The 17753-nt window shown below is 40.1% G+C and overlaps 1 protein-coding gene and 1 pseudogene across 5 annotated transcripts; both read right to left on the minus strand.

Moving 5' to 3' along the window:
• Positions 1 to 601: 601 nt before the first annotated feature.
• On the minus strand, positions 602 to 6023 carry LOC115666502 (uncharacterized GPI-anchored protein At1g61900). Of its 5 annotated transcripts, none has more exons than XM_056305505.1 (8): positions 5739 to 6023; positions 4386 to 4510; positions 3411 to 4265; positions 2664 to 2909; positions 2550 to 2564; positions 2047 to 2187; positions 1873 to 1920; positions 602 to 998 (listed from the first exon to the last, which is right to left on the minus strand). In XM_056305505.1, exons 2-8 carry the CDS (start codon positions 4441 to 4443, stop codon positions 925 to 927), a joined length of 1437 nt encoding a protein of 478 aa, XP_056161480.1. In that variant the 5' UTR covers positions 4444 to 4510; positions 5739 to 6023; the 3' UTR covers positions 602 to 924. The 5 variants fall into 5 exon arrangements, with proteins under 5 accessions (XP_056161480.1, XP_056161479.1, XP_056161478.1 ...); XM_056305504.1 differs by having other exon boundaries at positions 2047 to 2193; XM_056305503.1 differs by having other exon boundaries at positions 2550 to 2573.
• A 4411-nt stretch (positions 6024 to 10434) lies between these two features.
• LOC115689759 (uncharacterized) lies at positions 10435 to 16558 on the minus strand (annotated as a pseudogene).
• Between the last annotated feature and the right edge of the window lie 1195 nt (positions 16559 to 17753).

Consider the following 17753-nt stretch of genomic DNA (forward strand, 5'->3'; position numbering starts at 1 on the left):
ATATTAATTTTCTTTCAAAATCCAATTTATCATTAATAATGAAAACCAGAGCTAATTTTCGCACGCATAATAAAACTAAGCTTCCGAGTTAGAATTCGAAAATATGGATAAAAAAATGAGTTTTCGAATAACTGAATTAACTGATCACTTCATCTTATTTTCAATAACAAAACTTTCTTGCAATTCTGATTATTACATTGGTTTCGTTATGATGAATTTCTCTTGAAAGTAAAAATCAAGTTAGTTGGAGGATAACAATGAAACTACAATTTGAAAATAACTAGCATATGGTATATATAGCTTTATTTCCTAATTTAAAAAACAGAGACACGAAATATAAAAAGACTTGTTTCAAAAAGAATTTGAAGATTGCATAATTTAGTTCAATTATATAGTTGATAGAAGTTAAAATGAAAGACAATCCAATTTATTTTAATTTTGCCATTCAATTTTCGCAATAAGCATGAGTTCATTTACATATTCTATGGCAGAAATAAATCGAGAGAATACAGGAATTGAATTTTTTTTTTTCCAAAACAAAAGAGGGTTTGAGAGCTGAGTCCAGCCAGTTTAAGGAGTGCACTTTTCAAGTTGACCCTGATTTCAGAGGCTATATGCCCAAAAGAGTTGACCAACATGAGTCAGACTCTGCTTTTAATGTGTAATGGGGTGTCCCCAATCTCTTCTGGGGGAAGAGAACAGAAAGAAAACAAAGCAAAGAAAAATATGCTAACTCAAAGCTCATAGATCAGGTACAACCAATCACAAAGAAAAATGGAGAGAGAGAGAGAGAGAGAGAACAAAAAGAAGAGATGCTATACAAGAAGGCTACTCAAAAAAGATATACAGGTAAATTATGGCCACTCCGTGTTAATTTTCCATGAGCCCGAAACTAGGAACTGCTCACCCCTCAGCTGGATTTCATCAGCACAAAATTGCACTGAAAAGAAATAATGAAAAAATGGGAACCATCATTTCCAACCCGACACCACGGCATCCTGCACCCAGAGATAAGATGGTAAGCGCATGCTTTGGCGTTCAAGGAATCGGACCGGTAAAGAGGAAGCGCGAAATTGCTACGAGGACTAGCTAGCTATCATTAAAAGGCTACTCGTGTTCTGTGATGTCTCGTGCAACTGGTAAAGACACCTTCATGCAATTGCATCGACATGCGAGAAGATCTGAATGAAAACAATATGCATCAAACAAAGAACAGATGCGCAACTTGCTTGCAGATGTGTGGCCTAAAAGAATAGTCGCTCACGGGAAGGTCTTCCAAACTACAGTCCTAATGGGGCATGACAAATCATTGTCGAAGCTAAGCAGGTACTACCAAGTGCCAAGGGGTAAGCCGTAAACCCGAAAAGAATGGGCAGATTTTCATTCATGAAACCCCCTAACATGTAAAACGTGGCAGCTGAACGGAAAGCGAGTCTTCTTCCAAGAAAAGTCTAGCAAAAGTCAGCTTTGAGGGCTCTGCCTTGTAATTGATCAATGTGTCTTCAAAGTGCTGAGAGTAAATCCTAGGGATTATGGTCTGAAGACTCGCTGGGAGCTTTGACAGATCCAGGAAGTCCTGTTGAACCTTGACTAATTATTCATATCTCAACATAAACAAAGCCACTTTATCCAGAAGAAAAAAGGGCTAAGTCGGATCTCTCCAGATACAAACCCATTTCGGTCCACACTGATGAACTCGGTTAACAGCATTGCCAAGCAGAATACTTTCTCATGTAAGCCACATATGCGGCTTTCACCAAGTTAGATAGGTGAATCTTGTTAGGGAAATGCATTTATCGACACCTAACTTCAGATCTAACAGCAAAACGCAGATTCACAAGGGCGAAAAATTGGACGGTTAACGGTGCATACCAGGGTTTTTCATGGTCTCTGAAGTTGGCAATGCAGGCAGTGACATTTCTGCAAGGTCAAGCACAAAACCAATGCAGAAATCAAAATGAAGTACGAGTGGAGCAAAGTAAGATGACAAAAAGCAGGAAAAGATGGAGAAGAGCAAATGATCAAGATGATTAGATATCACGTTACCAGGAGCACATAGTGAAAGAGATGAAACTGATGCCGATGAAGGCCATGGAGCTACAATGTTGTCAGTCAGGTCACATGTGAAGCTGTACCCTGTCGTGTTGTCAAATATCACATTTGCAGGAAAGCTACGCAGTAGGCAACCTGCCACTAAAAGAAAGCGAGATTCCAGTTATTATCCATAGTCTGAATACATCCATTAGAAGACAATTCAGCATGCACAGGAATGACACCCACTTCATTCATGAAGAAAGTGTCCTTTTCGAATTCCTATATGCCTTCTCCAACTAAATCAGTTCCAATACTTTATTTGACTAGCCAATAACAATTCATAGCAAGATATGATGCAAACCTCGTGCCAAGAAGTAATGGATTTCCAAAGCTTGAAATTTTATAGTGTGTGTTACTCGGAAGGTATTTTACATATGAAAAATGATCAAACTAGAAAAAGCAGAGAACTAGGAAAGAAGATGGGAAAAGGGGACATCATTGGAGAAAAAACTAACCTTGCTGTCCATATACTGCGTCCTCTCCAAGTACGTTAGAAATGAAAGGAAATTAAGTCAGTAAGAAGAACAAAGAGCCTCAGAAAACATAAAAAGTCATATAGAAAATTCTACCTTGAAGACTGAAATCTTTCAAGTCAACATCACAAAGCTCATATATATTTGTCATGACCCCGCCTTTCCGAAGCATTGAACCAAACACTGTTGCACATATTATTGCCTGTTTATTCGTGATCAACATCTGTCTCTGAATGCCCGCAATATATGCATTCAGCGAGCTACAACAGGAAGGGCTAGGAGCAGCTACATTACGGCATGCGGTGATTACTTCCGAAGGCTGCTTAAATTGCAAAGGGCATACTGCAAATAATTTAGACATGGGTGAGCCAGACATTTGAAAGATACCTCATATCTAATCCCATTGGTGTCTGCAGAGGATCAGTGGGACTCAAGATCTATACATGTCAGTCAGAAACCAGCAGAAACTAAACAAGCAAATTAGCCCCATTGAAAAATTGGGTTAAAAAAAGAATACACATATCAAAGCCTCATCATCTTAGGTTCCCAAGGAAAAAGGAATGCTTTCCCAATAGATCAGTATGAAACTCTTCTCTCATATCAACATCAATAAAGAGAGGTACCAAAAGTTACCCAGTACACCTGATTGTCCGTGCACATATCCTACCTTATCATACATACTATGTTCCACCCTTAGCCATCCCTGTTTAACTTCGCAACTTGGAGAGATTAAACACAAAAAAAACTAATAAGCCGAAATCCCAGACAACACCACATTGAGCCACAAACAAAGGACCACAACAGAAATAGTTAATTAGTAGCTGTATGTGGCAAAAGACATACCTTTGTTGACCTTGCATGCAGATAATATTCGAAATGCAGTATTTGCTCCTTCTGATGGAAGCTTTCTTGATATGTATGAGTATACAACCCCTTTACAATCATTTAGTATATCAACTCGACTAGAGCCCTGCCCTGCATCTTCATTTTCGGTCATCGACGATTCTCCCCCCGAGATCTTAAGAGCAGCTTCCGCAATTGCAGGCTGGCAGATCGGTCTGCAACATTCTTTAAGAGGATCTACCGTGCGGCAGGCTTCAAGTAGGCTGCTTGAGTTCACCATTTTCTCAAAAGTCATAACATCATTTACAGGACATGATCCCCCAGTAAGATTTGCTGATTTTATTGAGCAGATTGAAGGTATTGTGGCGTTAGCTCCTCTGCTGGTGAGGATACTCATGATATCAGAAAAACAATCATTTGCAACAGCACTTTGCACCACCAACTTGTCAGAGCTGATGCTGTAAAATCCCTGGAATATGTGGACAAGGCTGCTGAACTGTGGACAACATATCACGTTTCCAACAATCATTGCCATGGGTTGAGAACAATCAGAGGCTGTCTTGCTTAAGATATTGGATATAGCAGAGAAATTTACAGGACATTTTCCTGTTAAACGCGGCTCATATGTTGTTGGAAAAGTAGGATACATCGGTGGCAAAGACTCATTTGGAAGTGGATAAGGTGGAATAACAGCGGGAGATATATCTATAGGGTAAAAGATGCCAGTGGTAGGGGGACTCGCTAACTCAGACATGGATGCCATATGGGTAGATTCAAACGACATTTCCAATGCTGCTACATCTCGGAAGCTGGATAGGTAGATGATAAATAATAAGAACTGATGGCACATAGAGCCTGCAAAGACAAAATATCAATGTTTGAGATTTAAACTCAAGAAGGAATATTTCTTTGTCCACCACAGCAATGATTAAATGAATATATAGCACAAACTCTGACAACAAACAAAATCTTTACCCCTAAGAAATTGATAAAATTTATGATAGCTCATGGGTCCACTATCCTCTGGCAGCATCAAGTTGCACGACGATATTTAACAGAGTTGTGAATCTTCCAAATAAGATCAAGTCAAACAACATCCCCTGCAGGCAACTAAAAGTTAAGACCGAGATGTAATTGAACAGCAGTAAACAGAAAATGAGCAAATGTACGCAAACTGTCGCATTTTCTTATGGAAATTTTGTATAAAGTAAAAACACACAAGCAGATGAAGGCAAATTTAAAAATTAATCTAAACTAAATCCACAGAAAAACTAAGATGAGTGCCGTTGTAAGTTTCTCCCGTCTCCTTAAGTGTCAGAACCATACAACTTCCTTTCCACAATTGACGTTTTCTACAAATAATGATTCAAAATATAAAATTCAAATAATATATAGCCTTTTGGTGTTACTGCAAAAAGGAAAAGAAAAACTAACAAAACCAACAACGAATTGTTTTGCTCGTTTTGAGCTGGTTAAGTGCACAGTGTCTAGTAAGCATGTCACTACACACTGCTAAATTTGCATAAGTAGTTGGAAATATACTTTAGCTGAAGAAAAAAATAACAAGCAATTGCTAATGTCAAATGCTGGACCTATTACCAAAAACTCAGATTAAACAAAATTATAATCAGCCAAGACTTATGCTAGTCTGCCCTCTAATCCAACAAAATAGAGAGAGATAAATCTAGCCACTCTCCATTAAACTGTTTTCATTACCCAGTTAAGAATTAAGCAAAGAAATCCATCATTTCCCTACAAGAATCACTCGTAAAAGTCCAGAGATCAGGACTCGTGACATAAGATCTAGTCATTTTCAATTCCCTAAACTGTCTCACCTACCATATAAAGTTAAATGCCAACAGCACAACACCATAAATGAAAACTCCAAAGCCAAAATTTAAAATAAAAATAAAAATGGCAATTCCTGAATGACACCAAGGCAAGGCAAGGCAAGGCGGGCTTGCCCACCTAATGACCACCTCAGCTTCCCGTTACTGAAAAAAAGGAACCATTCTTTTGCATTTTCCTGGAAACAAGAGCCGGATACAGAGAACTTAAGACCATCAAGCTAACAAACGCTTCACATCGTCCCAATTTGCTCGACCCGGTAGCGCATCTCAACTGATCTTCACCAAGAAATGCTTATACCAAGCTCAAATTAAGCTCAATCACCAGCAAGAACAACAACAGTGTCCCCAAAAAAAAAGAAAAAGACCATAATGTGAGCTCATCCCCCCACAGATTCCACCAGCCGTCGGAACACCCAGAAAGCAGACGAACAATTCACATCTTTTTTTTTCCTACAGAACAAAACGAGAGCGAACATACCCGATGATGTAGGACCCATGAAGCATCTCCGGGATCAAGAATCAGCCGATTTTCCGGAGGACCCTTCAAGATCAAGAGCGGCGAAGCACCCAAGAAGCGAATTCAGCTGCTCCTTCGTGCTCGATCGATGGAGATGAAGGAGAAGCAAATGGGTTCACAGCTCTCGCTCGCGGAAACCCTAACTCGGAGCTAGCTCCTGAGCTCACTCAGTGTGAGAGAGAGAGAGAGAGAGAGAGAGTCAGTGAGATAGTGCGTCTGTTCCGAGACAGGAAGACAATATTATCGGACTGTCTGTCGTGCTAAAAAGAGTATTATAATAATACCGCCATCATTATATCTATTATTATTGTTCCCCACCATATCACTAAATAAAATAAAAATCGAAAATTAAAAAATTAAAATTAAATACTCCATTTCAGCCTTTTTTTTTTCCCCTACGTGGAATATCAAAAACGAGCCCAATCGGGAATTATAAAGGCAAAAAAAATAAAGAAGAAGCCACTATCTATTAATAATAATAAAAAATGAGCGTAATTAATTGTTTATGGATGTAAGAAAATTGTAAAGTGGGTAGATAAAGTGGAAGCTGCAAAGCAGCGTTTAGACGACTTTATTTTGCCTTTAGTATCTTCGTGGAAGAAAAAAATAGTAAAAGGAAAGGCCTTTTGGGGCTGGGCTTCAAAAGGTCGGTTTCAGGCTGCTTTGTTTCCACATTTGGGAGATTTGGGACTTTAGGGTTTAGAGATTAAATTAATGTGAATTCTATTCATAAAATCAATTTGTAAATTTTTTAATAAATGACTGCAAAATAAGAAAGATTTCAATGTGTGGTCAAGAATCACTGGAGCTGTCGATGAATTTTTCCAGTCATACATTTATTACTAGTTTGGTACCACTCTTTGAGTAGATTAGGTATACTTTGCCCTAATTATGTATAAAGTGAGACTATGCTTAGTGAGAAGATTCAATCATAAGTTTCTCGATTAGTTAGTATGGCAAATATGGAAAAAAGCTAGGCCTTTAGGTATACAACCAAATTGTGGATTCGAGAACTATGTTAAGCCACGCCTACCGTGATTAGCTACCGATAAGTCTCCTCAACTACTTTTGTCTATAGTCGGGAGAAATTTATTGCCTAAGAGGAAGAGAAGCTGGGGTTTTCAAAGAGTGGCCAATTTCAATCCAACTCTTATGACTAAGCTAGCATGGAAGTTCACTTGATCAAAGATTGAAAGTCAGCATTTGAAGGGGTCCACAACTGGTTTTATGTGACTATATCTTTAAAGGGCTATTCACGAATAGCAGTAAGGCAATAGCCATAGAAATAGAATGGTTTAAAGGGGATAAGCGGGATAAAGAGAAAAAGGAAATAAGCCATGGAGGTCTCGCACCTCCAAACTCTACAGTATTATCTTTAGACTCTCAAATTAGTTTCTTCCTTTGGAAAAATTCCCAAATTTTGAATATTGATCACAACCATGTTACATTATATTAACATGATAAGAATGTAATATGCTAGTCTCACCAAGTTAAGGCGGCGGCGGTAAGAGTTGTAGCAGTAGCAATAGGAGTAGGAAAAGTCGTAGTAGCGGCAATGACAATAGTAGCAATAACAAAAAGGGTACAAAAGAGAGGCAGGACTAATAACGGAAGTTAATATCTTACAATCTGAATTCTTACATCAAATTTCAGAATTTTGTACATATATCCTTATCAAATTAGTTAAATTTCTAGAGATTTGATAGAAGATAATCTTTATTAAATTCTTTTTTACCTCCACTTTTCTGTTAGATTTAAGGCAAAACCTAAACTAGAAGGAAAACGAAAAAGTGCCCGAGGACAGGATGAAACGAGGAAGCATGTCTTGTGGTTGTCATCCCTAAGAAGGGAAAAGTATAAAAAAAGTCATAAATCTATTCAATGATATCAATTCAATCATAAACATTTTCATTGAATCAATTTAGTTATAAACATTTTCGTATTAGTACCAATTTAGTTCATTCGGCCAATTTATGTCGAAAATCGCTAACATGGATGTCGAAAGTCCTACATTACATTACCGACACTAACGTAAACAAAATTTATAATTTATTTAGAATTTTTTATTGTTTTCTTTTCTTTCTTTTCTATACACTGCATCGCCGGCCACAAGAGAGGGCCGGCGACCCTTGCCTATTGGCCGGCAAGGGCCTCCATGCCCTTGTCAACCACAGGCAAGGGCATGGAGGCCCTCGCTCGTGGCAGGCCAGGGCTACGATTAGTCATGGCCAGGGGCCGGTTTTGGCCCGAAACCGGCCCGGGTCAAACCCGGGACCGACCCATTGACCGGGCCCGCGGTTCGGAACCGGAACTGGCCCGTGGCCTACGGGCCCGGTTCCAGTTCAAAAAAAAAAAAAACTGCTGCTACAGCCTGCATTGATATATCTCTCTCTCTCTTTCACGTGCTCTGCATCTTCTTCTTCTCCTTCTCCTCCTTCTCCTTCTCCTTCTCCTTCTTCTTCTTCTCCTCCGAGGCTCCGCCCGCCCCCTGTCTTCCCATATTTGACCCCCGCCGCCTTCCCCCTCGCTACCCTGCGCCTCCTCCCCTTTTCTCCTCCGTCGGGTCTGCCCACCCCCCGTCTCCCCAGATCTGACCCCCGCCGCCGCCCATGGCCGCAACTACCAACGCCGACGTCCCCTCCTCCTCTCCTCCTCCCGACCCCGGAGGAGGAGGACCCCCCACTCCTCCTTCCCATCCCCGTCCCCCTCCCGGCCCCCTCCTTCTCCCCTTTGCCGCCGCCCCCGTCTCCCGCTTCATCTCCTCGCCGCCTTGAACCCCGCCTCCGCCACCGTGGCCAAGGCCGAGAAGCCCGAGCGACGACCAACGGAGACCAGGCCTGCAAATTTTTTTTTATAATTTTTTTTGTTAATTTTTAAATTACGAACCGGAACCGGCCGGAACCGGAACCGGCCCGGAACCGCCAGTTCCGAACCGAAACCGGAACCGCCCTCTTGCGGTTCCGGTTCCGGTTCATACGTGGCCACGAACCGGAGCCGGCGGTTCTTGAACCGTGGCCATAACTAGCTACGATTCCCTCACTAGCCACAGGTGAAGGCGTCAAGCCCTCGCCCAGCTCCAGGAGAGGTCATCGCGGCCCTCGCCTATGGCCGACGAGGGTGTGATGGCCCTCCCTTGGGGCTGGCGAGGGCCATGATGCCCTCGCCTGTCGCCAGCGAGGATGCGACGACCCTCGCCCATGGCCAGTGAGGACGCGGAGGCCCTCGCGTCGACTAGCTTGTGGTCGGCGACCTCGCGCGACCAATAGTATATAGAAAAAGAAAAGACAAAAAATAAAAATAAAAAAAACAAAATTTTGAAAGGATTATTAAAATTTTATAAATTTTATCCATGTCAACGTTGACCGCACTATGTAAGACCGGCGGCATCCAAGTCAGCGATTTCAAGCCTAAATTAGCCGGATGGATTTAACTATACCAAAGTGAAAAGGTTTATGACTAAATTTGTCCAATTAAAATGTTTAAGATTAAATTGGTACCAATGGAATAGGTTTATAATTTTTTCGGTACTTTTCCCTCCCTAATAAGCCCCTATTACCGAAGAGTCCACTCAGAAATTGGCCAATACTGAGGAAGCACTTGGGCTTGGGCTTGGGCTTGGGCTTGGGCCTTTCTATATTGTTTACTGCACTGCAAGAGAACCTAGCTATAGGGCTGATTTTGTAAACGACTTTTGATGATCTAAATCTTTGCCAATGCTCCTTTTGCCGGTCGAAGAAAAATTTATATCTCGAAAACTTAATGATTTAAAAAATATTTGCCTAAAAATAATCGCCTAAATCATTTGAAATAATTAATCAACGAAAAACATATTATAATCGACAACAATTTACGTCTAAACATTTTCGTGGATGATAAAATTTTCTTTTACCCAAAAATATTTTCTAAATAAGATCGCACCTAATTGCAAACTTGTTTTTGATCAACGATGAGATCGGTTTACGCAAATCACGTGAGACATGGAGGGGTAAAAAGAAGATGCCGTCTTCGAACTTCAATTTGCCAAAAACAGCAAAGACGCCGGACGTGGTCTCATAAAGTTCCTTGTCGACTGAATGTTAATTTTATTAGAACTACTTCTACCCATGAGATTCACATACAATGTACATAGAACAATCCAATCGGAAACCTATCACATGTTGATCATTCATATAAAGACAAGCGTTTTCAGGCATTTGTATAAACACCAGGGCATATCTCTGGTTTTTCCCAGCAAAAATGAGGGAATCGAGTGGATGATTTGCCCCCATAAAGCAATGAAATCCTTTTTTTTTTTTTTTTTGGTAACCCAGGGAACCCCGCACGGCCGACAGCCGGGGAGTAAACCTTGGGGGCGACACGTGCTAGCCACCACACACGTGCCACCGGTTAAGTCACCCTGCTACGCCCGGGATTCGAACACTCAACCTTTTGCGAGAGGAAGAGTGCGCGCTCCAGCAGCGCCACCCAGGCGAGTGGTATCCTTTTTCATCCCTCTCTGTTCTATAAATCTGACATAAATTTACAAGTATTCTCGCGATAAAATTGACTCAACCGTTAATGCTAGGCCGACGGCCAACGAACTTCAAGAGATGGTAAGTGCAATGAGGCCTCAGCTAATGTGATGCAAGTCCCATCCTGCACATCCTGCACTGAACAATTTGAAAGTAAATCAAATTCAAATATCTTTGGCAGGAGTATAATTTCTTTGCTAGGAAAAAAACAATAGCATTGCTGTAACTTTGTCATTCACATAAAAGAATTTTCTTGGCGGTGCCGCCTATAAAAAAATCGTAAGCTGCCACTTCCGATCCTAAAAGCTAAACAGTGCTGAGTTGTTCTCCAACTCGGTAATTGCACGAGCAACTAATCACGGCAGCTGACATTTCCCCTGGCTCCGGCGATGCAAGTTTCACTGCAGCAGTCCTGCCAGAGCGCTAGGTTCTTTCTGGACCGACGAGCCATGACAAAATATGATTCTCGTGATGCCAAATTAAGCACTGCGCCAACTTTCGGGGCGATCGGCAAAATTTTACACTAGCAAAGTAAAACCTAGTAACAAGAATTTCTGTCATGCAAAATTCTTCGCAGCTGAATCCTCCAAACAGATCTCCTTTCTTCTTTTCTTACCAGCACTTCCTTGAATAGAGTTTTCTCTATCCAACACTTTGGAGTCCCAGAGATCAACTAATTTGTTAGGAATTCTCGACTGGAGCCACTGGCTAACTTTGCTTCGGCTGCCAGAAATAAATTGCAAAAGGAAATGTGGGAGGGATCAGGCCTCCTAATTCCTTCGCGTTTTCTTCTTCTGCTCGTCTTGCACCCGATATCGCTCCCGCCTTTGCTCTCTCTGACGCTTTCTTGATGTCTGTTCATCTTTGGCCCTCTCTGCTTCTAGCTCTTTTCTCTTCTGTTCATCCTTGAGCTTTCGTTTCTTCATCTGTTGAAAAGAAAAAAGAAGTCCATCTGGAAACTTAACACACTTGATAATCCGAAACAAAAACAATGAACTTTGCATTATCGATTTCTGTCAAAACAAAATGGAGAAAATGTTTTGGCATCTTTTGACCATGTAGACAAGCAAAGGCAGGCAGATTATCAAGATGATACTGATACATGCAAAATCCGGTCATCCATGCCAAGAAAACATTCATCAAATACCAAGGAACTCAGATAAACTGTGAATTTGCAGATTTTGGCAAGAGGAGAAACCAGTATGAGGGATCTCTTTTTAAAAGCTAAAAGGCATTAGCATTGTCAACCACATCATATGTCGTCTAATGCAAACTAAAGTCTCACAAAGTATACCTTCTCATGCCTAATCAGTTGCAGGTGTTGAACAAGAGCATGAACTTTTTTCTCATGGGGTTCCATCACTACTGCTCTTCTGTTCTCAAGGAGTGGTCGCCCCCTACTAGGAATATCTTTTGGTTTTGAAGCAAATGGGAGAGCTGCCTGTAATGACTTTGGAATCACCAGTGGATTGAACTTTCTTGCCTTCCTTTCAATTGGCTGTTGGAGACAAATCGATGTCAGAGTGACGAATAAGAAGAAGAACAAAAACAAAACAAGAACAAGCAGTGAACACAGCGTTTCCAGTTTGCATTAGTCCCTTTTTTGGGGTCAAAGGATTTATTTCCTAGATGGGCTCTGACCATGCACTATAAGTTACCTTGTACAGCGAATCCTTATTAACAGGAACTGGCAGATTATTCTCTCTCCTCAGTTCAGCAACAGTTTTCATTCCTTGCCACGTCTGGTCACGAGGCTGCAATGCAGTGGTCAATGGGTTGTAAAAGCGAGGAACTTCAACTTGGGTCCACGCACGCAAGAAAACAATGTCGCTCATCAGTATTTTGTCCTCAAAGGTGCATCTGGCTATCCCTTCTCTAAGCTGTCCTCCTTTCTTTTTTGGTTCATTCCCTATTTCTTCTTTCGCAGCCTGCAAGACACACGTTAAACATTAACCTCATGTGATAGTGCACTCAGCATCTTGACTCTGTGCACATGATAAGTGTTTTCAACACCCCCCCTTGCGGCATTGGAAGTATGAAGTCTTTCTCATGCTAGGAGAATGGTCTATTTCACAGAATCAGCCTTGAGCAGCAATTTGTCACCGCATTTTAAGGCTGCAGTTATATATCTAAGTCTGCATTCAACCTGAAAAAATGCCACTAGCCTCATTGTCCTTGTTATTCAATCTATCACGTATCAGCCACTCAGAATGATCATTATCCACATGGCTGCAGTCTATAGTTTAAAGGATGTTCACAGAAAATTTTTGGGTGATTCCTTATTGCACAGTTTGGCCTATTGAAGAAAGAACAATGAGACTATGAAGAGAGAGGTTTCCTCCACAGGAAAAGTATGAATTCTTGATCGATTCGGGTAATCATTCGATGAGAGCAGGTGTCACTAGGATTTTCAGACTAGCACTATATGCAGAAAGAAAACCCCCAACTTTATGCTTCTCGGCATTCTTTAGCTGGTTTAGATTGGATGAAAATCAAAAACACAAAGATGGCTACGAAAGAATCCAAACCGATGTCATATTGAAATTTCTTTAACTATTTCATTTCTGTAAGGGAAAATACTCATGAATTTGCCAACATCTAAGAATTAGTTAATCTGTTTCTGCAAGTTCTCCTAGAGCTCTCATGCACAATTCTTTTAAAAGTAGGAGAAAGAAAAATCAGGTTGAACCAAAATTCCGACAATAATAATTTTGTAAGAGTTGGACTTCAAGCCATATTACAGCTCACTTAACAAAATTTATTGGGCTTTATTTTAATGAAGTTGCAAAATTCACAAAAATGTGAACCCAGAAAAGGTTCATTTATTTTGATTCAGTTCCTGACCTTGCAATTTTTGCATGCCCCAAGTAGCATGACGAGCCTCTACATACATGCAATTATACAGGAGACTTTGACTGCCTTTTTCTTTCTTGCAACAAGTTCATATAATTCACTAAACAACCATGCTTCCTCACTTTTGGAAAAACAAAAAAAATACCTTCTTCACTTGACCTCGAATCCCACTGACAGTTCGAACAGCTGCACCTTCAAACCTAGCTATTTCAAGATCTGAAGTAAACATATCCTTTATGAGCACCGTCTTCTTGAAGATTTTGCAAGGGTAACCGACCAGCTTAATTTTCTTCACTATGCATGCTGCATGGTTGAACTCAAGAACTACAGCAGTTGCTGTTACCCTGAATGATGCCTGGATAAGCAAAATATTAAGCAAAGATCCAGGTAAAATTTAAGAATGCCGTGCAAAAGAAAATCAAATCTATAATAGGCCCAGCTGAAACAATTACAACAAAGGAAAAAGAAAATCCAGTTTCTCAAAATCTAAAAATTGACCAAAATGTAGCCAATAGGCACTTTGATTTAATATTTTCCATCACTATCCACTTTAACTATGTCAAGACAAAGATTGCATTACAAGCAAATTATTCACCAAAATGGATGCGCCAGAAAGACTGAGAAGTGAAAGCAACTGAATCCTATTTTAAAGATATATGTTGAACATTAACTATGAGATGCATAATCTTGTGGATTGTGGACCTAACAGCCAAGTACAATACACCATTATGTATAACTTTCGCATGATTCTGACTTCCTACATTATCCACCGAGTTAAAAAATGTTAGTGTCTCACCAGCATGCGGATAATTACACCAATTGAGTATCCAATGCCAAATGATCAAAGCAATTCACTAAACGAAAATGAAGCTAACTAAGAGGGAACAGTTACCTGATTGTTTGATAAGTGCTGGACAGCAACTACCCCAGTGTTTGGAGGAGCTAGAGGACCCCAGAACATGGCAAGGCAGTGCATGTGTTCGGGGGTGTACTTTAACATTCGATGCCTTCCGTTACTATCCTCTATTGCATAAATAGGTATGGTTTGGTAGCGCCTCCACCCGATAGAAACAATGATGGGGTCTCTAGTCTTCAGCACTTTCTTGTGCCACCTATGCCTCTTCAACCTTGCCTGAAAATGAAAATACAGTGCATGAGAGTTGCTCAACCAAAGTTTCAAGAAATAAAAATGATCCATAAGCGGTTAAAATGTCCACATTTAAGCTGGTGGGCTCAGTTGGCAATCCCTATCACTTCCCCCGGTATCTTCTTTTATCTATTCCTTTATCTGCTTATGACATGTCTAAAAGAGTATCAATTAATGGCCTATGGAATGATGATACTCTATGTTGACAATGAGGCAATCGTGTTATTTGACAGTTAAAGGGAATTTTGGCAAATAAATGTAGGAAAATTTTCCCTTTCTCGCAAGAAGTTTGCAGGTCATGCCAATGAATCAATTTCACTAGACCCAGAAGGAATTGAATAGCAATACATATAAACACATGGACTCACATCTGATAAAAACCTGGAGTAATACTGTTTTCTTGCTTATAAAATCCCCAAAATTAAAAGAACATTGAATTTGAACCTATTAGCCACCAGGTAGCTATAATTAGACTTAATTATCTAGCAGAAGAAACTATATGTCCATTAAAGCAGCACTGAAGTCATTAGACCTGTCATCGATGCTAACCTGCATGTATCCTGTGTTCTCCTCACCAAGACCAGCTCCACCAACCAATATAGGATGACAGGGATCAAAATGTTAAATCATCTCAAAAGGAACATTGTGGACCTCCAATCTTAAGTATGTACCAGTTCGGAAACCCTCAATCTCTAATCGAGTGGACTCATCCAGGTCATTGAGTTCAGCAATATTCAGCTGAATCTCCTCCTTCAACTGATAAATTCAAAGCACCAACCATTAAAAAAACCAGTAGTAAAAGCAATGAAGAAAAATGATCCCAATGATTTACCTTGTCAAAATATCCACCTTCATTTGCTTGACTGCAGTCAATCTTTCCCCTATGCTCTTTATCCATCTCCTCCTCTGGTGATTCAGATCCATTATATGTAGGGACACTAGTTAAGGCCACCAAAATAAAAAAACTCACCGTAACTTAGCTCATAGAAAGACAGAGTGTTCCGTAAGACTGTCCCAGATAGTAATGACCCAAATGTTAACATGCTAGTATATGCATAACTTCTGCTGATAATAACAGGAAAAAAAGCTCAACCGGAACGAGGCTCAGCCCTGAGGGGACGAGAGGGGGGGGAGGGGTGAAGATTTTTGCCTTCTCTTTAAAAAAAAAAAAGTAAGTATTATATCATGTATAAAAGGATATTCAGAATCAAATTTTGCACGTAGAGCAAGCTTCTTCAGCCTCCTCTCTTCAGTCACTGAATCATCTTCCTTCTGCATTGCAGTTTTGCCAGCTTCTCTTGTCGGATGACTTTCATATTTCTCTGCTGTTTCCAGATCTTCAAAGTCTGCATACACAGCGTCATCTTCATCACCGTTCGCTTCTGATATCTGATTTCTGCTAGCCGCTTTTGACCAGTCCCCAGTCACAAAGCGGTCACGGATGCTTTCAACAACTTCCACCTCTTTCCAGCTTTTTATTGCCCTATACTTGGTGAATTTAGAACAATCTTCAGCATCGAGATCTCCATCATCTGGTCCTTCTCTCGATTTCTGCAATCCAGGAAGTTGTGTGTGTGGGAAAGATGCATGGCACCAAGGTATAACTCTTAAAATGGACAGAAAACATGGACAATATGGGGGTGGAAAAAAAAATCGAACGGATACATATCAAAGATTTACCTTCTTTCCTTCTTGTTTTGGAGTAAAGAAATCGTCTTCCTCACTCTCTTCACCTTCACTATTTTCCTGTGTTTGACTCACAGGAGTTGACGCTGAAGTGAATTTACCATATACAACTTGCATAAGGTTAGTGTGTTGCCTTGAGACGGCCCTTTCCAACAAGGATTCTGTCCACTTTGAAACGTTGCCCATGTTGTCTTCTAGAGGGACAAAGAATGAGGTGCAGAACTGAATAAAGTCCCAAAACTAACATGCAGAATAAAGTCCTAATACTAACACGCATCTATAAATGACATTTGCTTCTTCTTTTTTCCTTTGACTAACTATAAATGAGATATCGATTCATCAATTTTAGCACTTCACTTGTTACTCCTTCGGGTATCTTTAAGAGCTTCAAGTATCAACTTGCTTTCTTGTTTCAACAGGCCCTATAAAATGGCTATGGTAATTCCAGAGTGAGAAGATTGTACCATCATCTGTTTCATGATCTTCTCCACCTTCATCTGAACAATCGGAATCAGAAGGTGAATCATTGATTATATCATCGTCATTGTTGGCATCTTCATCTTCATCTTCGTCATAGGAATCCTGATGATTTAAAGGTACCAAAATTGGGCATCATGCACTGAGATTACAACCAGTACACAATTCACTACCCGATTAACACCCCTAAGTATCTGTATGAAAAACCCCACGCATAGAAAAATATATTAAAAAACCATATCCACTTGATGCACAAAAGCACTGAAATTAATGTTCAAAGACATTATATCACAAAATTATTGCTGCTTTACTAGACAAGAATGGCTAGCTTTTTAGGTAAGGCTGCGACGCCAACTGGGTTAAAATTTGGGTTTCAAGGGTTAAGCTTTAGGAGTAAGGGCTGGATGTTATTGGTTTCTGGGATTTACGAGTTTGAAGTTTGGAAGTTGGTACCTGGTAGTCGGTAATTGGACTTTTGGGAATTTAAGGTCCCAGGAATTGGACTTGGATTTTGAGATTGCAAGTTACCTCCTTAAATCTTTTTTTCTAGAAAAGAGATGCCATATATGTGTTTAGAACATCATAGAGCCAGAAAAGAAGATAGCTTGACCAGCTAATAATGACACCAACAAAAAAAGCACATGCTATCCATAAATGCACTCAAAATTGAAAAGTCTGAAGATGAACCTGTCACGATAAGTGAATTATGATGAGATTTTGTACGATCCGGAAGATAGTCAAAGAATATCTAATCCCGCTTTATCCTATCCTATTTCAATCCGAATCCGAGACGACTAAACGCAGCTTTAGAGCTCAAGTTCGCATATGATAACAAATCTAGCCAGTGAAAAGACATGAGACGCTTGACCAAAAAAAAAAAAAAAAAAAAGACATGAGATGGACCATCTGCTCGGCAAGCGTAGACCAAACTGAAGTTTTTTTTCCCTTTCTCGAAGGCAATTCCTTCACACGATACTCGCATTTATGAATTTAAGGGTTGCTTCGAATTTGAAGCACAAAGCGGAACACAGCAAACATGCTGTCTCCAAAAACAAGATTCTAGAATCAAATGCAAAAATAGTTTGGGGGGATTATTGGCTTTTGTTTTTCTTAATAAAAAGCAAAAGCAATCTCATTTTGTCAGTATTTGTATATTTTGAAAGGTTTTGTGAGTATTGCCTAATTTGAAGTCAAGACATATGTATTGCAAAATATGAAAATAAGTTAAAAAAATAAGGTCATTTCCACACATTGAAGATTTGTATTACTATTCGTAGTATGAATTCCGAGATTTGCACAATA

Source organism: Syzygium oleosum, unplaced genomic scaffold, assembly GCF_021117445.2.
Source record: "Syzygium oleosum isolate NSW1041296 unplaced genomic scaffold, Sole_v2.1 Sole_v2.37, whole genome shotgun sequence".
Lineage (NCBI taxonomy): Eukaryota > Viridiplantae > Streptophyta > Magnoliopsida > Myrtales > Myrtaceae > Syzygium > Syzygium oleosum.

Excerpts from the sequence above, each read along its gene's own strand:
- LOC115666502 (XM_056305501.1), bottom strand. The coding sequence starts at position 4,443 with ATGCTGCCAGAGGATAGTGGACCCATGAGCTATCATAAATTTTATCAA. Across the intron at positions 2,910-3,410 it reads TGCATGCAAGGTCAACAAAG|TATGCCCTTTGCAATTTAAG; the intron begins GTATGTCTTTTG and ends AATTATTTGCAG. Across the intron at positions 999-1,872 it reads AGAGACCATGAAAAACCCTG|GATGCCGTGGTGTCGGGTTG; the intron begins GTATGCACCGTT and ends CTCTGGGTGCAG.